We start from the raw sequence: 22580 nt of genomic DNA, 5'->3' as shown, positions 1-22580 counted from the left end.
CCATAAAAACAGAGACACTAAATCAGTTAGAAAAAAAGTGCAGAAGATCCTGGAACACATTTGCACAGGAGAGATTTTCATGAACAGAACACCAACAGCCTAGGTCTTAAGGTCAACCATAATAAATGAAACCTCATGATGCTGAGAAGCTCCTGTAAGGCAAAAGACACTGTCAACAGAACAAAGCAACAGCCTACAGACTGGGAAAAGATCTTCACCAACCCTACATCTGACAAAGGTCTAATATCCAAAATATATAATGAACTCAAGAAATTAAACACCACCAAACCAAATAACCCAATAAAGAAATGGCCTTAGAACTAAATAAAAAATTCTCAATAGAGGAATATCAAGTGGCTGAGAAACACTTAAAGAAATGCTCAATGGCTTTAGTCATCAAAGAAATGCAAATCAAAATGATTCTTAGATTCCATCTTATACCCATCAGAATGGCTAAGAACAAAAACTGAAGTGAAACCACATGCTGGCAAGGATGTGGAGAAAGATGAACACTCCTTCATTGCTGGTGGAAATGCAAACTTGTAAAACTACTTTGTAAATCTACCTGGCACTTTCTCAGAAAACTGGGAATAGGGCTACCTCAAAACCCAGCTCTTCCACTCCTTGGAATATACACAGAAGATACACCAGCACACAACAAGAACATATGCTCAACCATGTTCATAGCTGCCTTATTCATAATAGGCAGAGCCTGAGTGTCCCTCAGTTGAAGAATGGATAGATAAACCGTGGTACATTTACACCATGGAACACTACTCAGCTATTGGAACAAGGAACTCCTGAAAATTTTGGACAAATGGATGGAAGTTAAAATTGTCATATTGATCGAGTTAACCCAGAAGCAGAAAAACTGACATGGTATATACTATCATATTTTTGCACTAGCCCAAAATGCATATCCTATGAAAGTCTTCACTTACCAGGAGATTGAGATAGATGTGAGGACATCCTATTGGGACTCTAGGTTAGAGAAGTATGGGAAAATGAGGAAATTGAAGGATCCAGAGGGTCCTTGAAACCTACAAGAACATCATAATGGGTGTATCTGGACCCAGGAGGTCTGCTCCAACTACTGCACCAACAAAGGACAATACAAACTTCTACTCTGATCTAGCCAATGGACAGGACATTCTCTACAGTTATGTGGAGAGCGGGGACTGACTATGACATGAACTCTGGTCTCCATATTTGACCACTTCCCCTTGGTGGTGAGGCCTGGTGGCACTCAGAGAAAGAATAAGCAAGCTAAAAGATGAGATTTTATTGCCTTGATCGTATAGAGACATGATCATATAGTGCAGGAGGAAGTTCCCATCAGTCCTAGACCCAGAGGATGGGAATAGGGTGAAAGTGTGAGGGAGGACAGAACAAGAGGATACAAGTGATGGGATATCAATTGAATTGTAATCTTTATAAATTATATTATTAAAAATAAAATTAAAAAATAAACACCTAAAAATGGTGGAAAAGCAGAGAAGTTTTGATAGAATAGGATACACCAAACTGTCAGGAGAAGACAGAGGAAAGGGAAATTACTTAAGAGGCAGTTTTACAGACAGAGGAGGCATTTTTCAGGACAGTCACAGAAAGCTGGGTTGCATAGAGAGAACTCAAGTGAAGATGGAATGAGTCAAAAATTGAGAAGAAGCCAGAAGATTAGAGCAGATTGTTGAGTTAATTTGATGTCAAGAAAAGAAATTCTGAGCCAAGAGAGAAGCCAGAAAATATAAGTCATCTGGGAGAACAGTTTGAGCCATAACAGCAGAGTTGAACCAGCCAGCCAGAGCTCAAAAAGGACAAATAAGGGTGAACTTATTAAGCAGTAAGTTTCAGAGATACATGGAAATCTAATAAATATGTAGTTACACCTGTCAGTTTTGATTCGTTATTAAACTTAGCTATGTATGACAGTAACATATGATCATTGGACACATGGAAAACAGCTGTTTTGAGATTTTTCTGTGACTTCCTAACAGTTTCAGGAGAGTCAAAATGAGTAAAGATCAGAGTATTCAGAAAGATTTTTCCCCAGGATGATCGATCATCTTAAAGTTAGTGAGATGATGTACTACAGGACTGCCTAGCCAGATGTGGAGCAGTATCAAATCTCACTGAGTAACATCAAACTGTGTAAGTATATTTCTAGGGTTATAACTATTATTAGGATAACCATGCTGTTGGTATTACTTTAAAATAAAGAAAGAGAGAAAGAGAAAGAGAGAGAGAGAACAAAAAGAATGAAAAAAAGGATGAAAACCCAAAAGGAACGAAAAGACATCTCAGAAGAATACAAAAGGTTGTAAGAGTTAGAAAAGTATACACTTTTGTCTCAGTGCAGTTGCTGTGGACATTCTGAGGTCTCACACCCACTCAACCACAAGCTGCAAACTGTCTAGTTCCTTGGTCTTTATTGATGGATAGCTCATAGGTTGTGAATGTGGTGACAGTGTCATTTTTACCCAAACCACAAAAATTCCTTAGGTAATGTGACACAGATCAGAAGCAGAGCTACATAGGTTAAATGCCTGTGAGGCCACTGATCAAACTCCTGCTTCATGCCCTTCCCGGGGCTGTGTCTACTCTGCCCTCCTCCAACCTGAGCAGCGTTCTGGGGAAGATGGCACCACTGCTGATTCTCTTGACTTTTCTTCTGCCCCTTGAAGCTCATGCAGGTGTGTAAATATCCTTGTTGCAAAGCTGCCATCCCATGACACCTCTTCTGTGCTTTTGCCCAGCAGGAGTCAGGAATTGTCCTGGCAATGCAAAAAGCAGTTTTCTGAACCTCAGATCCCTACCAAACCAAGACTGGGAAATTTGACATTGGTTAGATCCTCAACAAGGTCTGAGGTCTTCTCAGAATGCATAATAGACTCTGGTTTCCCCCAGCTTTTCTTCATCACATGGAGACTGGATAATCCTTAGAAAGAGATATTGCAGAGAATGCAAAGTTTAAAAAATGTACATCATTAGCTTTCTTCATCTCAGGTAAATGGCAGCTTTAATGACCAGCATGGAATGAGTGAGGCCAGCAGGTCAAGAGTATAGGATTCTTTATTAACCTCCACCATTAGCCTGCTGTAAAAGATGCCCAGGGTGACAAGATGCCTGCACTGCTCACCCACTAACTCTGCTGTCTAGTGCTAGCTGGCTTCTTCTCTTCTTTCTGCAGGTCCCCAGCTATTCTCATCTTTTCCAGCACACTGAATGTCCCCCAGGTTCTGAATTGCACCATCACTGAATCACCAACACTCCAGATAAATAAAAGTCACTCATTCTTGCAGCCAAAAGCATGACACCTATCAATGTTAGAGGGGTTGGGGTGATACACTAACAAAGAAAGGACCAAGGCAAGCATTCAGGATACCCTTGGATTCTTGCATCATGAAGACAGAGGTCATCCCTCTGTGTACTTGTAAAAAAAAGGGCCTGGTGGACAAGGGCTACCCACTCTTTCTCATAGTAGGATCTGAGGCTTAAGATTCACCAAAGATTGTTCTATGTGCAAGGACTCCTGTCTGCAACAGTCTTGGGGACATCAGATCCCACCCTCCATCACATTCTCCCTAGATCTTCCATCCTGACCTTATCTGTTGCTCTCAGACACCACATATCTTTGCAGCTTCTTTCAGAGGAGATCATCAGGGACCATGAGGTCAAGCCCTACTCCTGCCCCTACATGGCTTTTGTTAGGTCTCTGAAAGATAAGAGCAGTAAGACTCACTGCGGAGGCTTCCTGATGAAATACAACTTCATGGTGACAGCTGCTCACTGCAGGGGAAGGTGAGGAAAAGAAGCTCATCCAGAGTTTCTGAGACCCCACACACAGGAGATCCTGTCCTTTACTGTGGATGCTCTCCTGAGAGCTTACTACAAGGCAGCACTGTTACAATGGCAACCTGAGGACAGCTATATCTGAAATCATATGAGTGGCACACTTGAGATGATCATCTGCAGTGACCACACTAAAGCAGTGGATGGTGTTGACAGTTCCCATTAAGAGTCAATGCAAACTTTGCAAAAGTGCCTAGAAGCAAGGGGAGCCTCTAGGATTCTTGTGTCCTTGAGAAGCAGAGAGCAGTAGGTTAGACACTGACACACTCCTGAATCCTCAAGTCCTCTCTGCTAGAGCTCCACCCTGCCTGGACTGCATCTTCCCTGACTGCACATCTCTCATGCCCTCTCTGTCTCTGCACAGCTCAATGAGAGTCATGCTGGGGTCCACAAAGTCATGACACCAGAGCAGACCCAACAGATCACCAAAGTGAGACATACTCCCTTCCTAACCCCACTCCTCCACTCACTCCTCAGGACAAATCACACACCTACTGTCTGTGTTCTTCCTGATTCAGTTCTTGCCTGTTTTGCTCTGATCCTGCTTGTTCCTTCCCTTCCATCCTGGCTTTTGTGTGACCCAGGGCACCAGGCTCCTGGCTGATCTGGTCTCTCCTATTTCTTCCCCATCAGCTGGAGAGAAAGGCCAAGAAGATAAAAGCTGTGAGGATCTTCAACCTGCCCAGGGCTAATGCCCAGATGAAGATGTGTGCCATGTGACTGGCTGGGGGTCAAAATCGTCTGAGAACTATTACCTAACTTCCCTCCTTCAAGAGGTTGAACTGATCATCTGTGAGGACCAGGAATGCAGAAAAAGCTTTCCTTCCTATTCCAAGACCACACTGATATGTCCTGGAGACCACAAGAAAGCAAAGACTGCTTTCAAGGTGAGGGTCAAGCATTTAACAAAGAGAGTAGAACCTGAGAGAGGCCTCTGTGTGAGAACTGGCAGACTCTGGAGCCTCGGCTCAGAAAAGGGACAGCCCAATAGTGTATGTCCTTTGTGTGGTTGTAGCAAAAGTGAAGGTGGAGGAACATCAGTCATCCCATAGCTGCATAAATTATCCCACAGCATCCCAGAGAACTTCAGAGAAAGCCATGGACTGTGCTAGAAAGAAAGGGTGGACCTCCCTGGAGTTCTGCCACTGAGAGGAGTTGGAAAGCCTGTCCTGGCCCTGACCTGACAGTTAGCCTTGCCAGGAGGTAGGAGGGAATGAGGGCAGAGCCAGAGGGAACCAGGCTCAGGTCTTTCTTTCTTTATCATAGGGTGACTCTGGGAGAACCCTCATTTGTGGCAGCACAGCTCATAGAGATTTAGCCTGTGTGAATTTGAATGGCACTGCTCTAGCCATCTTCACTAAAATTCCCCCTTCCTTGCTTGGATACGCAGAAACATGGAGCTCCCCTAGAAAGTGTTAAACCACATGTGCTGACCAGCTTGTCCAGCCACAGGCAAGAACTACTCTTCATCAAGCCACTGTCATGGAGTGGGCAGCAACGGCTGAAAACTGGTAATAAAAAATCCCCTGAGTTCATATAACTGAAGTTTGTTGGTTTTTTAGCCACTTTATTGAATGTGCACCTACCTTTTTCATAGAGGCAGCCATCTCCTGTCATTTCTGGGGTTTGCTTCCTCCTCCTTCCCTAGGCCCTCCACTTACTGGAATGTCAGGCTGCACATTCTCACACAGTTATCACCCTATATGGTGGGCAGCAGGGTATTGTTTCTTTGTTCTAATTTATATTTCAGTTCTCACTGTATAGCTCAGACTTGCTTCAAATTTTCTATAGAAACCACTTTGGTGCTAAACTCCCAGAGATTTTTCCCTTCTTTGCTTTCCCAGTGCTGGAATTAAAGGAGTGTGCCACAGCATCCCATCATAATCATATTTTAATTCTCAAATCTCCAAGTTTGGCTTTCTCACAACACATTCCTCAGGAGACTACAGTACTGCTGAGGTGTCCTAGACTCAGTCACTCATATTTATACTTAGTCCTCCAGAAATACTCTTCTTGGATGTAGGACAATCTAACTATCTCTAATCCAACTTCATCAAGTCCCCAACACTTGGAAATGTCAACAAGGCATTGGGGTGAAGGGACATTTGTCCCTGGGAATGCAGAATCTATGGATGTGCCACCCTTTCAGTCTCATATTCCAGGACCTCCCTGTCTCTAGCAGGGCAGTTTTCTCTCATCCCCTGAACTGTCTGCAGTCTAGAAGGATGAGACATTCCTGTGATGTCCCCAGGCTCACCTCTGTCCCATTTCCCAGCCCAGAACTCAACTTCTTTCCCCCTGTGGTTGCCAGTATTTTCCAATAGACAACCTCCATCCCTACCTCCCCTAGGCCTGGTTAATCGAGCTTTTCACTCCTATACATATAAGTTCCAAAAACTATTGACTCTCCTCTACTTCACATTCCAACTAGATTTGGGCTGCCAGTCACCTGATGTTCACTCCTTTCACCTAGGCCAATAAGGCTGATACTTGTGCCAACCCAAGTCTTCCCTGGAGAAAGAGGCTCTGCCATGCTCTCAGGTCTCTCAACAGCCCTGGCTCAGCCTGGAAACTCGGCCTGCCCCTGCTGGCCACATGGTGTTATGGCAGTTTGTGATCCTGAGGGATCCAATGGATGCTAGGCTACAAGTCTCTTTTGACATCATCAACCAACACTTGTAGCTCTCTGGCTTTGTGTCAGGTGTTCAGTAGACTCCTTCTTCATCTTCATCCTCTAATTTCACTAGACAGGTCAATGTGCAACAAACAGATCTATATTTGGAACTTAAAATAAAACATGTTGTAAAAAGAATTAAATTCTGTATGTTCTAACAGTGCCATGTGCATGGTCTTTAAATGCACTGTTGAAGTTGGACTATAGTTGTAAACTACCCAGACATGTGGTTTCAATTGTACCCCATGTGGAGCCTTCATAAAAATATGTGGGCAGGAGAAATGCAAGCAGAGAGGCTTTAGTTTGCTTGATGTTCAAATCAATGACCCTGCCACTCTAGATGGCCTGAAAGACAGTTCATGGTGACCCATGTGACCCTGTTTAAGGCCCTCACACAGCAACACTCATGAATTATATTTTCCTTCCTTCTCTCATACATTTCACCCTGAAAACCGTTTTCCTCCCTCCACTTTTCTCCAAGCCCCACACACCTCTCTCAGATCCACTCCTCCCCGTTTCCTTTTAGAAAAAGGCAGGCTTCCTATGATTATCAACTGAATACAGATTAACCAGTTAAAATGAAATTAGATACCAACCATCATGTGGAGACTGGAGGAGGCTCTCATTAGGAGAAAAAGCATCCCAGTGTGGGCAAAACAGTCAGAGACTGTCCCAGATCCCACTGTTAGGAGTCCCACAGGAACACCAAGCTAACAGACATAACATGCAGAGGACCTAGCTCAGGCCCTGATTGTCACTTCAGTCTCTCTGAGCCCATATGAACCCTTTAGTTGATTTAGTGGGCCTTGTTCTCCTAGGGTCCCTGTATCCTTTGTCTCCTAAAATCTTTCCTCGCCCTTTTCATAGAGGTGCCCCCCCAAGTTCAGTCTAGTGTTTGGCTGTGAGTCTCTGCAACTGCTCTCATCAGTTCCTGGATGATACTCTCTGAAGACTACTGGGATAGGCAGCCATATGAGTTTTGCACACTGTCATTAGAAATCATTTCATTGATTTCTCTTTTTATGTTCAGTTGTGTTTGGTTCCATTGTTGGTCTCAGGGATACCAGGCCTCTGTTTCCTGACCATCCAGGTAGTGTCATGCATGGGCTTCTGTTTTATGAAAATAAGTTTACAAGGCTTCTTCTTGTGGTATGATCTTAATTTTAAATCATTCATTGGTGGCCTCTCCACAGTTTCTGCTCCAGCATTACCCCAGCACATAGCATAAAAAATTGTAGGTCAAAGGTTTTGTGGCTGGCTTGATGTCCCAGTCGCACCCCTGGAAGTCTTGTCTGGTTACAGATGGCCAGTAAAGGCTCCATATGCTGCAGTCCTTGGAGTCTTTGCAAAGGTTGTCTTCCTAGATTCCAGAGAGTTTCTAGTGCACTAAGTTTCCACATCACACTTCAAGTGCTCCAACCTGTCGACTTCCCAGGGCACTCTCCTTCATTGCTCCCTCCCTCACCTGATTCTTCCTCTTCACATCCCACCCACCTCCAGGTCATGTACAAAATCTGTTTCATTTCTTCTTCCCATGGACATCCATGGTTCCCTCTTTGAGCCTCCTTGTCACATAGGCTCTCTGGGGTGTGGATTGTAGCAGGATGATCCTTTACTTGACAGCTAATCTCCACCTATAAGTGAGTAGCACATATTTGTCTTTCTAGGTCTGGGTTTTCTTGGGATGAGTTTTTTTTTCACTTCCATCCATTTGTCTGCAAATTTCATGATGTCATTTATTAATAACTGAGTAACACTAACACATCTTTTTAACAGTCTTTGTATGTGGTGGGAAATCTAGGGTTGTTTTTTTTTTTACCAGTTTCTAACTATTATAAACAAAGCTACTGTGAACATAATTGAACAATTTTCCTTTTGAAAGCATGGAGCATCCTTTGAGTTTATGCCCAGGAGTCATTTAGCTAAGCCTTGAGTCAGATTGATTTCTAATTTTCCAAGAAAGTAATATATTAATTTTCATATTTGTTACACAAATTTACATTTCCACCAGCAAAGGAGGAGTCTTCCCTTTTCACCACATCCTTGCCAGAATGTGCTCTCACTTGAGTTTTTGCTCTAAGCCATTCTGACTGGAGTAAGATGGAATTTCAAAATATTCATTTGCATTTTGCAAATAGCTGAGGATGTTGAACCTATCTTTCTTTTAAAATTCATTATAATTTATGCATATTATATCGTGAATGTTATCCTCTTGCTTTTATTTTACCATTCCCACCCTCTCTCTGTCTTCTGCCCTATTCCCTCTCCTATACCTCAGACAGAAGTGGACTTCCTCCCCCACCCACTGTCTGGCTATACTATATCAGGCCTCATCCAGATAGCCTGTTTCCCCTTCCTATTTGTGCCACCAGTCCTCCCCACTAAGGGGAAGTGATCAAATCAGGAGCACCAGAGTTCGTGTCAGAGGTAGTCACTGCTTTCCCACAACGGTGGAGAATGATCTACCCATTGGATGGCTCTGAATATGGAGTCGGGTTTTACTGCATGTATTGTCCTTGGTTGGTGCAATATTTTATGCAGGCCCCATTGTGTCCAGATCTTTCAGCCTTGATGGTCTCCTTGTGGGGCTCCTGAACCCTCTGTGTCCTTCCATCCCCCCATTCTTCCATACACTCACAGGGTTTCCCCAAGAGTCCAGCAGTGAGTTCCAACATCTATCCTGACCCCTCTGGATGGAGTCTTTCAGAGGACATCTATGTTGGGCTGATACTTACTTACAAGTGAGTATATAAGATGCGTGTTTCTCTGGGTCAGCATTACCTCACTCAGGGTGATCATTTCTAGTTATGTCCACTAGCCTGCAAATTTCAAGATTTCCTTGTATTTAGTAGCTGAGTAACACTCCATTGTGTAAAAGTGCCATAGTTTCTTATTCTATTCTTCAGTTGATGAACATCTGGATTGTTTCCATATACTGGCTAATATGAATAAGGCTGCTATTAAAGTAGTTGAGCAAAGGTAGTATGGTAGAGCATCTTTTGAGTATATGCCCAGGAGTGGTATAGCTGGGACTTTTAGTGGCACTATTCCCAATTTTCTGAGAAAGTGGCAGACTGAGTTTCAAAGTGGTTGTACAAGATTGCACTCCCACCAAGAACAGAGGAGTGTTCCCCTTTCTCCACATCCTTGCCAGCATGTGTTGTCACTTGAGTTTTTAGTCTAAGCCATTCTGACTGGTGTACAATGGAATCTCAGAATCATCTTGATTTACATTTCCCTCATTGAGCATTTCTTTAATTGCTTTTCAGCCATTCTATATTCCTCTGTTGAGAATTATCTGTTTAGCTCTGTACCCCATTTTTAATTGTGATATTTGGTTTGGTGGTATTTAATTTCTTGAGTTCTTAATATATTTTTGATACTAGCCCTTAGTCAGATGTAGGTTTAGTGGAGGAGTTTTCCCAATCTACAAGGTGTCATTTTTGTTCTGTTGACAGTATCCTTTGCTTTACAGAAGCTTTTCAGTTTCATGAGGTCTCATTTACTAATTGCTCATTTTAGCACCTGAGCTGTTACTATTCTGTGCAGAAAGTTGTGTCCTATGTCGATGAGTTCTAGGCTCTTTCCACTTTTTCTTCTAAGTGATTTAGTGTGTCTGGTTGTATATTGAGATCTTTTATCCACATGGACTTTAGGTTTATGCTGGATGATCAATATGGATCTATTTGCATTTTTGTACATGTTGGCATCCACTTTGACCAGTACCATTTGTTGAAGATGCTATCTTTTCCCCATTGTGTGGTTTTGTCTTCTTTGTCAAAAATAAAGTTTCCATAGTATGTTGGGGTTTTTTCTGGGTCTTTGACTTTTCCTTTTTTTGAAAAACTGACTCTTCCCTTCCAATTCCCACTAGTGGAGTAGCTGCTTTGCTTCCTTGGTATTTAATTTCTGAAATTCTTTGTCTATCTTGGATAATAGTCTGTGGTGACTAATTTTGCTTGTCTACTTGAAAGCATTTAGAAATAACTAAATAACTAAAACCTAAGTATCTGAGTGATTTACTTCATTTGGTTTTTAAGTTTGAAGATGAACAATAAATTTGGGGCACACATTCTAGTATCAGCCTATAAAAGAGACATGGAAGAAAGAAGGGTTTACTTTTTCCACTTGCCATGACACTTTCTGGATCTATATTTTCTGTTGTTGTTCCTTCCTTGGTATGAGAACCAGTTTCTTCTGGATTCCATAATATATGAGACCAGTATCTCTCTAGGAATCCTCAGGAACTCCAGCAGCAGATTGGAACAGCTGAGACATCCAGTGCTGGGGACTGATACAATGGACCCTTGGCTTCCTGTCAGGAAACAGCACTACTATTTCCTTTACTGTACAGAAGCTTTATTTTCATGAGGTCCCACCTATCGATACTTGGGTCAGTTCTTTTGATTTTAGTGTTCTGTTAAAAAATATCTTGAAAGATTTCCCCTGTGTTTTTTTCTCAAATTTATGTCTCGAGCTTTAAACTAAGGCTTTTGATCCATTTGGGAATGGTTGTTGTTGAAAGTTAAGGACAAGAACCTAAATTTTGTTCCTCTCCAGGTGGATGTCCAGTTTCGCCAGCACATTTGTTGAAATTTTATTCTCAAAGATTTTATGGGGGGTCCTTGTCAACAACTAATGGGCATTGCTTCACCACTTGATGCCCCAAATCTCTGATCTATTCATTGATCTTTCTGTCTATTTTTACAACAGCACTAAGCTGCCTTATCCCTGTGGTTGCACAGGATAAATTAGGGTGAGATGTTGTCACAGTTCCAGCAGTGTTCTGATTCCTTAGGATTGCTTTGGTATTTGTGGGCTTGTGTGGTCCCATATTAATTCTTTTGCTATTTTTAAGACTGTGGAAATATGACATGGGAATTTTGGTTTGCATTCCATTAATTTTGTATATTAATTTTAGTAGTATAAATTGTATTCCCAAGGTTGTTTCTGCCTGTTCAAGAACAGGGAAGTATCTTTCTATCATTGGTCATCTTCTGTGATTTACTTTTGTGATGTCTTGAAACTATAGAGAAGTTGGCTTCATCTTCTGTGCCACATTTTGAAGATAGCCAATATGAAGCATAATGCAGACATATGAGTACAGGGTTAGGAAAGACAACAAGAAACTTGAAAATGATAAAATGACGAAGAACCACAGGTGATGGGCATGTGCTATGAAAGAGCATATTAAACTAATTGGTTTTTTCTTTGTATTTCTTTTTTTTTACTATTTATTGTTTCTTCCTGATTTTTTGTACTACATCCCAATCCCATGCCTCTCCTTCCATTCTTATCTGACTTTAGTCCTTGAAAACCACCCACACTAAAAAGAGAAAGTAAAATAAGACAGAATTTGGAAAGAGGTTTCAATATTCCCAGAAATATTTTAAGTATTCTGTAATGACTAGAAGCCCATTTTTAGCCACTGTATATATGGTACCTGCCAAGTTTTCAAATGGAATACGTAGAACTGCAATATTACAATAAAATTAAATATATATTTTGATCATGTCTCTTCATGACTTTTATAGGCTTTTATAGGTCCTTCTCAGAGGTGGATGCTCACACTTCACAGTCACACTGTATTGACACAACTATTTCACAGCAGCTACATTTGTGAGCAACTACGCATGAGAACTGAGAACACAAGACTGCAGAGATGGTTCAGAAGACTGAATAATACAGGCTGCTCTTGCAGGGGATACAAGCTTAATTCTGAGGAGCCATGTTGAGTATCTCATCACCACATGTAACTTCAGCTTCTCTGGCCTGCAAGGGCACCTTTACTCATGGGCACATACCAAACACAGACACAGAAACATGATCAAAAGTTAAAAGTCTTGTATCTATATGTCTTCCATATAGGACAAGGAAACCATACCCAGGAATCTCCACTATGTGACATGGGAGGAGCACGACTGATAATTGGAGGATAACAATATGTTACTTTTTTCAATTTAAACTGTTATGCACACTAACAGTAAAATTAGAAGCTACCTATCTCATGGCATCTTGTAAATTCAAAGAGATCAGAGCTATTTCCATCAAGCCAGAGAGTGAAAGATTCATTTCTCAAATGCATTTTTGAACATCATCCCAGATTCATGTTGTCTTCATTTATTTTTCATAAAAACATAGCAAAATACATTTTATTACATACATGTGTACAATTTACTTATGTGATATCAAACCTTGGAGCTTGCTTCATAGTTGTAAAGATACTCTCCAACTGTGAACCCATACAATTGAGATTATTGCACTCTGTAAGGGTTACATGTGTATCTTCCTCTGCAGATATCGTGTCATTTATAAACAGTTTCTTTTCACGAGGATTATCAATGTTCATTATGCCTAATATAAGTAATGTGAAGCAAAAGACATTTATTTCATTAAAGAGGATCAGAAATGCAAAAAGGTCACATACCAGTACACTATACAACCATTCTGATCCAATTACTATCAGAACCTTAGTTCATAGGAAAGAAAAACAGCCTCCATTGGTCACAAATTGTGAAAGGAGAAGATTAACATATCCAGAAACATAAAGCACTGAAGAGAAAACTGGATCTGGATAGCTCCATGGGTAAGTGGCTGTACTTACACACACACACACACACACACACACACACACACACACACACCTGTTCTCAGGGCAAGGTCACCCTGTCTCACTCACAGCTGACCTCACACAGCTCTCAGCATCTTGTGCTCTAAGCTCAGGTTCTCAGCTCTCTTTAGTCCAGTTCATCCTTCCAGGGGTTGCATTCCTGTCTCTCTCACTCCTGACCTAGATCATTAAACCATCATTCAAGATCTTAACAAGATCCTGTTTGTCCATAAAAAAATGCTAGGCAGAGCTGTAGACAATAGCATTGCATATTCAGAAGGAAGCCAATGAGATACATGGCAATACCTAATAAACATCTAGCTACAACTGTCATTTCTGATTCATTATAATACTTAACTATGTATGACAGTAATGTGATCATTGGACACATGGAAAACAGTTGCTTTGGGATTTCTCTGTGCCTTCCTAGCAGTTTCTGGAAAGTCAGAGTGAGACAGGATTCACTCATCAGACTATTAAACAGATTCTTCCCCAGTATGATCAGTCATCTTGAAAGTTAGTGAGATGATGTGTGGTAGGACTTCTTAGCTGTATGTGGAGCAGTATCCAGTCTCACTGAGCACTGTCAAACTGTGGGTGTACAAGTAGCATTATAAGTGTTTTGGGGATAAGCAGATTGCCACCATTTATTTAAAAGAATGAAAGAAAAGAGAGTGACACAGAGAGAGACAGAGACAGAGAGACAGGGAGACATACAGAGAGACAGAGAGACAGAGACAGAGAGAGAAGAAAAACACTGATACAAAAGACATCTCACCAGACTTTGAAGGGGTGTAGGAGTTAGGAAACAGTACACTTTGGTGTCAAGGCAGTCAATGAGGACTTCCTGGCATCTCAGGCCTCCTCAACCACAGCCTCCACACCATCAACCTTCTTGATCTTTATTCCAGCTTAGCTCATAGGATGTAAATGTGGTGACAGTGTCATTTTAATCCAAACCAGAAAACTTCCTTAGGTAATGTGACGCAGATCAGAAACAGAGCTGCATAGATTTAAATGCAGCCACTGAGCACACAACGACTTCATCCCCTGGCCAGGGCTTTGTCTTCTCTGCCCTCCTCCAACCTGAGCAGCCCTCCTAGGAAAATGGCAACGGTGCTGATTCTCCTGACCTTTCTTCTGCCCCTTGGAGTTCATGCAGGTGAGTGAACACAACTGTTGTAGAGGTGCCATCCCATGACACCACCGCTGTCCCTCTGCTCAGCAGTAGTCAGGAATTGTCCTAGCACTGCATACAGGAAATTTCTGAGCTTCAGGTCTCTACCTCACCCAACTTGGAAATCTAACATTGGCTAGATCCTCAACAAGGTATGAGGAAAGGAATGGTTCTCAGAAAACTTAGAAGGCACTGGTTTCTCCCAGCTTTTCTTCATCACATGGAGACTGGATCATCCTTAGAAAGAGATGTTGCAGAGATGCAAAGACAGAAAATGTACATTACTAACCTACTTGATCCCAGGGGAAGAACAGCATTAATGACCAACACACAACCAGTAAAGCCACCAGGTCAAATATATTATCCTTTTTACTATATCGTTATTATACCATTAATTATTATATCATCCATCCTCAGTCTGCTGAAGAAAGAGGCCCATGGTGACAAGATCTCTGCAAGGCACACTACACTAGCTCTTCTGTTTAGTTGTAGGTGGTCTTTCCACATCTTTTTGCAGATCCCCTGCTCTTTCTGTAATTACCTGTACACTATTTGAAATCCCAGGCTCTGCATCCCACCAGCATGGCATCACCAGCCCTCTGGCTAACTAGAAGTCACTCATTCATGCACAGAAAGCAGTTACTGAACCACGAATAGGAGGATGTTAGAAAATCCACCTCCATAGGCTTAGGAGAAAGCTGAAAAAATGACGCTCACTGACAAAAACATTCCAAAGGAGCTGCCCAGGATCCACTCATCCTTGGGTACGATGGAGAGAAAGTATAACCCTCCCCCATCTGAGGTAAAGCAGGCTCGGGGGACAATCGTTACCCACACCTTCTCAGAGCAATATCTGAGGCTTCAGATTCAGCAAAGATTTTTCTATGTGCAAGGAATCCTGTCTTCAACAGTCTTGGAAACAGCAGATCCCACCCTCTATCACGCCCTTCCCAATCTTCCCTCCTGACCTCATCTGCTGCTCCCAGACACCCCATATACTTGCCTTTTCTTTCAGAGGTGATCATCAGGGGCCATGAGGTCAAGCCCCACTCCCGCCCCTACATGGCATTTGTTAAGTCTGTAAAAGAAGATGGGAAGAGGAGTCGCTGTGGAGGCTTCCTGGTGCAAGACAACTTCGTGCTGACAGCTGCTCACTGCAGGGGAAGGTGAGGAGAAGCACCCTGCCTTGTCCCCGTTCTCTGAGACCCCCACACAGGTGCTTCTGTCCTTTACTACGGATGCTCCCCTGAGAGCTCACTAGATGGCAGGGCTAAGAAAATGGAAGTCTAATAATGGGAATATTTGAGTCACAGGGTGAAATATCAGAACCAACAGCACACTTGGTTTGGTCAACTGCACTAGCCTAAAACAGCAGTGGTTGAGGTGACAGTACACAATAGGAATCAGTGCAAATTTTAGAACATTGCCTAGAAGAAAGAGGGAGCCTTCAGGAGTCTCATGACACTGAGAAGATGGGAACAGCAGGTCCCACACTGAGGAACCTCTGTGTCCTCAAGTGCCCTCAGCTAGAGCCCCACACTGCCTACCCTGCCTGGGCGGCATCCTGTCTGACTTCACTTCTCTCATGTCCACTCTGCTCTCTACACAGCTCAATGACAGTCACACTGGGGGCCCACAACATCATGGCACAGGAGCAGACCCAGCAGATCATCCCTGTGGCAAATGCCATTCCCCACCCTGATTATAATTCTGAGGACAAGATCAATGACATCATGCTGTTAAAGGTGAGATCTGTGCCTAGTCTACCCACTTTCCTCAACTCACCCCTCATCTCCCACCTCACCCCTGTTGCCTGTGTTCTTCCTGGTGCAGTTCTTCCCCTCCCCTCCTGCTCTCATCCTGCTTATTCCCTCCCTTTCATCCTGGCTTTTGTGTGGCCCAGCTCAGTAGGCTCCTGGCTGATCTGAACTCTCCTGTCTCTTCCCATCAGCTGCAGAGAAAGGCCAAGAGGACTAAAGCTGTTGATTTCCTCAAGTTGACCAGGGCCAAGGCCCGGGTGAAGCCAGGGAAGAAGTGCCATGTGGCTGGCTGGGGGATAACATCCTTCAATGCTACTAAAGCATCTGACCTCCTACAAGAGGCTGAACTGAGCATTCAGGTGGACCAGCAATGCCAGGAAGGCTTCCGTTACTATTCCACAGCAACAGAGATTTGTGCTGGAGACCCAAAAGAACTACAGCTTGCTGCCAAGGTGAGGTTCAAGAATTTAACAGACAAAACACAGGGAGAGGGGATCCTGTAAGAGGCCTGCCTGTGAGAATGGTCAGAGCCTCAAGCCTCAGCTCAGAGAGGGACAGCCCAATAGTGCACCTGTTAGTCCCTTGTGTGGGGCTACCAAGAGTGAAGGTTGATAAACATCAGTCATCCCCAAGCTGCATTAATTAAGCCAGAGCATCCTAGAGCACTTCAGGGAAAGCCTTGGACTGAGTTAGAAGGACAGTGTGGGCCTACCTCGAGCTCTGGCATTGAAGGAAGTTGGAAAGCCTATCCTGGCACTGATCTGATAGTTATCCTTACCAGGAGATGGGGGGGAGCAGGCTTAGGTCTTCCTTTCTCTTCCCACAGGGTGACTCTGGGGGACCCCTCGTGTGTGACAACAGAGCCCATGGAGTTTATGTTCGTCGGAGGAATAAAGCAGGTCCAAATATCTTTACTAAAATCCCCCCCTTCCTGCCTTGGATAAAGAGAAACATGAAGCTCCCCTAGCAGGTATTAAAGCACCTGTGATGACCACCTTTTCTGACCACAGGCAAGAAGTTTGGGCAGCAATCGATTGTTCATAATAAATAATCCCCTGAGCACATGTGACTGAGGTTCTTTATTGATCGAGCCACTTTATCGTTTGTCCACCTCACTGGTCCAGGCAGCCATGTCCCTGTCAGTTCTGGGCTCTGCTTCCTCCCCTTCCCCAGCCCATCCCCTCACTGGAACTTCAGGCTGCATAGTTCACACACAGTTATCACCCTACATAGTGGGAGTAGAAGGTTGTTTCTTTGTTCTCATTTTTTATATAGGCTCTCAGTGTATAGCTCTGAGTTGCTTGGACTTTGCTATGGAAACCACCCTGGACTTAAACCCACAGAAACCTTCCCTTCTTTGCTTTCCCAGTGCTGGAGTTAAAGGTGGTTGCCACAGCATCCCATCATAATCATATTCTAATTCTCAACTCTCAAATGTTGGCTTTCTCACAACACAGTCATCAAGAGGCTACAGCACCACTGAGGTGTTTTGCACTCAGTCACTCATATTTATACTTAGCCCTCCAGAAATGACTCTCTGGATGCAGGAAATTCCTACCATCTCTAAACCACCTTCATCAAAGCAACAACATATGTCAGTGTCGAACACGGTATTCTTGTGAAGGGAGATTTGTTCTGGGAATTCAGAATGTGTGGGCCATGCTACCCTTTCAGTCTCCTATTCCAAGACCTCCTGGTCTCTAGCAAAGCAGGCTACTCTTGCCACCTGAACTCTCTGTAGTATAAAAGCCTGATACATCTCTCTAATGGCACCAGGCTCACCTCTGTCCTGTTTCCCAGCCCAGAAGAGAGATCACTCAACTTCTGTGCCCCTTCTGGCCTGTCCGTATTTTCCAATAGACTACTTCCAGCCCCACATCCCCAGGCCTGGTTAAGTTAGTCTTTTACCCACCTACCTATAAGTGCCAAGCACTGTTGGCTCTCCTCTACTTCATGTTCCAGCTAGAATTGGGATGTCAGTCACCTGATGCTCACCACTTTCACCTAGGCCAGCCAGGCTGAGACCTGTACCAAGCCAAGTCTTCCCTGGAGAAAGAGGCTTCTGCCTCTGAAAATCCCTGGCTCAGCCTGGAAACTCGGCCTCCCCCTGCTGGCCACATGGTGACATAGCAGTTTGTGATCCTGAAGGATCCAATGGACGCTAGGCTACAAGTATCTTTTGAAATCATCAACCATCACATGTAGGTCTCTGACTTTGTATCAGCTATTCAGCAGACTCCTTCTTCATCTTCCTCCTCTAGTTTCACTAGACAGGTCATTGTGCCACAAATGGATTTATGTTTGGATTTCAAACAAAAGCATGTTATAAAACAAGATTAAATTCTGTATGTTCTAACTGTTCCACATGCATGGTCTTCAGAATGCACTGTGTGAAGTTGGACTAAAGTTTTAAACCCTCCAGCCCTGTGGTTTCAATTGTGCCCCATGTGGAGCATGCATAGAAAAAGGTGGGCAGGAAAAAGGCAAGCAGAGAGGCTTAACTTGCTTGAAGTTCAAACCAATGACCGTGCCACTCCAGCTGAGCTACAAGACAGTTCATGGTGACCCATGTGACCCTGTTTGAGCCCCTGACATAGCAAAACTGGTGCATTATACTTTCCTTCCTTCTCTCATACCTTTCACCCTACAAAGCCTCTTCCTCTCTCCACATCTCACCATGCTCCACATACCTCCCTCAGAGCCACTCCTCATCATTTTCTTTCAGAATAATACAGGCTTCCTAGGATTATCAACTGAACACAGAACAACCAGTTAAAATGAGAATAGGCACAAACCTTCATATCAAGACTGGAGGAGAATACTATTAAGAGAAAAGGGGTCCCAGATTAGGCAAAAGAGCCAGAGACCACCCCAGCTCCCACTGTTAGGATACCCACAAGAACACCAAAATAACAGCCATAACATTATGCAGAGGACCTAACTGGGACACATACATGCTCCCTCTTTGTCACTTCAGTCTCCCTGAGCCCATATGAACCTTTTAGTTGGTTTAGTGGGCCTTGATCTTCTAGCGTCCTTGCATCATTTCAGAGAGGTGCCCCCAGAACTCAGCCTACATTTCACTGTGAATCTCTCTGAATCATCTCTGTGAATCGCTGTGCACCATCTGTTCCTGAATGATGCTCTCAGAAGGCGACTGGGAAAAGCACCCATATATGAGTTTAGCAGACTGTCGTTAGGAATCATCTCATTGATTTCTCTTTTATGGCCAGTTTGGTGCTTGGTTCTATCTTTGGTCTCAGGGATACCCATCATGTTTCCTGACCATCCAGGCAGTGTCAGTCATAGCCTTCCATTTTATGAAAATCAGTTTACCAAGCTTCTGCTTGTAGTCTAATTTTTTCCTTATTTTTTAATTTTTTATGAATTTATTACTGTTACATCTCAATGGCTATCCCATCCCTTGTGTCCTCCCATTCTTCCCTCCCCCCCATTTTCCCCTTATTCCCCTCCCCTATGACTGTTCCTTAGGGGGATTACCTCCCCCTGTATATGCTTATAAGGGTATCAAGTCTCTTCTCGGTAACCTGCTGTCCTTCCTCTGAGTGCCACCAGGACTCCCACTCCAGGGGACATGGTCAAATGTGACACACCAGAGTACGTGAAAAAGTCATATCATGTGACTCGCGTTACCGTCTCGCCAGCAAGAACGACGCTGCACACACAGGATCCTTCTGCAGTAAAGCTTTAATGTGTCTTAAGAGGGAGAGCATAAGCTTACGACAAGTAAAATGGAGACCCCAAACAGCAGAAACCCATCCCTTATATAGGAAACTGTTCTCCGCTTAGGATGTGTCAGTCCCTGATTGGCTGTTACTCATCAGGCGATATGACGCCACGGGAGAGGCAGAGCACAACAAGTGGAAAGTTCCTTCGCACATGCGCAGATTACTTGTTTACCAGTTTGGGACACAGGATGTCAGCGCCATCTTGTAATGGCAAATGTGAGCGCGGCCTCTCACATCTCCCCCTTCTCTTTTAATTAAAGGCCTAACTAAAAGAATAGGTGAAAACTGGCGCCACATCAGGTTCGCAGCTCGCTACAGTTTGTTGTATGGGCAATGAGCTTAGGAAAAGAAAATGGTCCGATCAAGGCTGGAGCATGACTCTGGACCAACCGATCGAGGACCATTTTAGAGGTACCACTCAGTGCTGTCCCGCGTGCAATGGGCAATTTTCCCCGCGGGGTGCAACGGCCACTGGGTGCACGTAGATATAGGGTGCCTTTCGACATGCAATGGCAACTAGGCCCAGTCGAGTGCAAAGGCCACGCAGAGAGAAGAAAGAGAGAGAGCGAAAACTCATTGCCCTTATTTAGGACTTAAAGGCTGCCCGCCAAGCCACCGTCTCCCCCTATTCCTTTATTTAGGAAGCAATAAGACACCCATTAAAGAGAGTGGAGACAGAGGTAAATAGCTCATATTGCCGCAGAGCCATTTTACTGCAATGCCTCACTATGCAACTCTCCAGGGCTGCTGAAACTTACTCACTCCACCTCGTGCAATGAGCTGAGACTCTGAGGGTGCAGGAGCTGAGCAGCCAGCGACTTATTGCTTAAGCATGGATAGCCATATATCAGGGGAGGTCCCACTTTCTACTGCTGCAAGTGCTTGGGCAATAATCACCTTGTCTCTTTTTGTTTGAGCCCTGAGTTTACAGACCAACCATAGGGTCAACACTAACCCACAGCAGATCGCAGCTCCAAATAATCCAACCCCAACCCATTCCTTAAAGGATAAAGCCGAAGATATCCATGACGAAAGTCCCTCTGTAAGCGACAGATCCAGGCGTGTGGAATTAACTTGAATGATGGCAGTTCTTAATTCTCTTAATGTTTGCTCGAATTCTGTTGTCCAATTCGGCATCGGGAGTGGGAATGTTGACATGATCCCCCAGCGTTGTTCCCCCTTTGTTATTATCACTTGGGTCATCACCAGGCTGAGTATCAGCATCTTCTGGAACCGTCTGGATTTTTCTGGTAAGTCTTTCTGGTACCCAAAACGGATTGTCTTCATCCTGTGGAAAAACGCACACAGCTCCCCTGGATCTTATAAGAATAGGATCCGGTCCTTTCCATTTGTTACTCAGAACATCCTTCCATTTGACCATTTCTTTTGGCCTGTTGGGCTCTAAATAGTGTCTTTCTGCCGCAGTATGGCCTTTATCATCTAGATTTAAAAAATTTACGGTAAAGAGTGCCATGGAAATGGCCACTCTTGGTACTGAGGGAAGAACGCTCTCTATTCCCCTTTTTTGCTTTATTAAATAAGATTTGAGTGTGCGGTGTGCACGTTCTACAATCCCTTGTCCTTGAGGGTTGTAGGGAAGGCCAGTCAGATGAGTCACATTCATCTGATGACAGAACTGTTGAAATTTTTGTGAGGTATATGCAGGTCCATTATCAGTTTTGAGAATTTTAGGCATTCCCCAAGCACTCCACGCTTCAAGGCAATGCTGTATCACATGTGAGGCCTTTTCACCCATAAGTGGTGTGGCAAATATAATGCCTGAGCATGTATCAATGGAAACATGTAGATACTGAAGTTTACCAAAGGAAGAGACGTGCGTGACATCCATTTGCCAGATTTGTAAAGGTCTTACACCCTGTGGGTTTATCCCTACATGGGGTGTAGGCAAAAATTCACAACAATTTTTACATTGAGTCACAATGTCTCTGGCTTCTTTTCTAGTTATAGCAAAGCGGCGGCGGAGAGTTTCAGCCATCACATGAAAGTGCTGATGAAAATTTTTTGTTGCATCTGCCTGGGAGGACAGTGCAGTGGCTATAAGCCGAGTGGCCTTATCAGCCAAGCCATTGCCCCGGGACATTGGACCTGGTAGGCCCGAATGTGCCCTGACATGGGTAATATATATGGGTGTTTTTCTATTTTGTAAGGCCAATTGTATTTGCTAAAAAATACAGGCGACTTTACTAGAGGACTTAATGATTCCCGCGGCCTCCAATAAATTAACAGCATTAACCACATAATAGGAATCTGATACAATATTTAAAGGCTCGGGAAAGATCCTTAAAACCTCTAAAACTACCAAACATTCTACTATTTGAGGTGAGGCTTCTTGGTAATCTTTAGTCATTATCTTATCATTAACCACATAGGCACCAATTCCAGTTTTTGAACCATCTGTATATACTATTATTCCATCTTTAAGTGGGGACTTAACGGTCATTTGTGGAAACACCACAGCTTGATTTAATGCAAATTGTAAGATAGGATGTTTTGGGTAATGATTGTCAATTCGTCCTGAAAAGGAGGTAGTCAAAACAGCCCAATCATTGGAAGTAGCCGCCAGGGTCAAAAACAGGAAAAAAATTGTGTAATTTTTTATGAATCTTTTCCGGCCAAAAGGAAAATCCAGACTGCAGTTCGTAGGGTGGAGAAGTGGTGGGTGTTACCCTATGAGAGGAGTTATGGGAGGGTTTTTTATTATTTCCTCGTTCGTCTGGGTAGTATCTCTCCTCCTCAT

General features: G+C 43.5%; 1 protein-coding gene and 1 non-coding gene across 3 annotated transcripts; one reads left to right on the top strand and one right to left on the bottom strand.

The window, feature by feature from the left end:
- Positions 1-5743: 5743 nt before the first annotated feature.
- On the bottom strand, positions 5744-5825 carry LOC127187255 (small nucleolar RNA SNORD55/SNORD39). The gene has a single exon (XR_007830418.1). It is a non-coding gene; the product is annotated as a small nucleolar RNA SNORD55/SNORD39 (small nucleolar RNA).
- An 8418-nt stretch (positions 5826-14243) lies between these two features.
- Positions 14244-17131, top strand: LOC127186864 (granzyme E-like). 2 transcript variants are annotated; one of them, XM_051143171.1, is made up of 5 exons: positions 14244-14298; positions 15329-15478; positions 15910-16058; positions 16265-16525; positions 16900-17131. In XM_051143171.1, exons 1-5 carry the CDS (start codon positions 14244-14246, stop codon positions 17038-17040), a joined length of 756 nt encoding a protein of 251 aa, XP_050999128.1. In that variant the 3' UTR covers positions 17041-17131. The 2 variants fall into 2 exon arrangements, with proteins under 2 accessions (XP_050999128.1, XP_050999127.1); XM_051143170.1 differs by having other exon boundaries at positions 15329-15479; positions 15923-16058.
- Positions 17132-22580: the final 5449 nt, after the last annotated feature.

The sequence above is a fragment of the Acomys russatus genome, chromosome 3, assembly GCF_903995435.1.
Source record: "Acomys russatus chromosome 3, mAcoRus1.1, whole genome shotgun sequence".
NCBI classification, from domain to species: domain Eukaryota; kingdom Metazoa; phylum Chordata; class Mammalia; order Rodentia; family Muridae; genus Acomys; species Acomys russatus.
Note: the sequence above shows the minus strand (reverse complement) of the source record. Positions and strands in the feature narration are given on the sequence as shown.

Excerpts from the sequence above, each read along its gene's own strand:
- LOC127186864 (XM_051143171.1), top strand. The coding sequence starts at position 14,244 with ATGGCAACGGTGCTGATTCTCCTGACCTTTCTTCTGCCCCTTGGAGTT. Across the intron at positions 16,059-16,264 it reads ATGACATCATGCTGTTAAAG|CTGCAGAGAAAGGCCAAGAG; the intron begins GTGAGATCTGTG and ends TCTTCCCATCAG. Across the intron at positions 16,526-16,899 it reads AACTACAGCTTGCTGCCAAG|GGTGACTCTGGGGGACCCCT; the intron begins GTGAGGTTCAAG and ends CTCTTCCCACAG.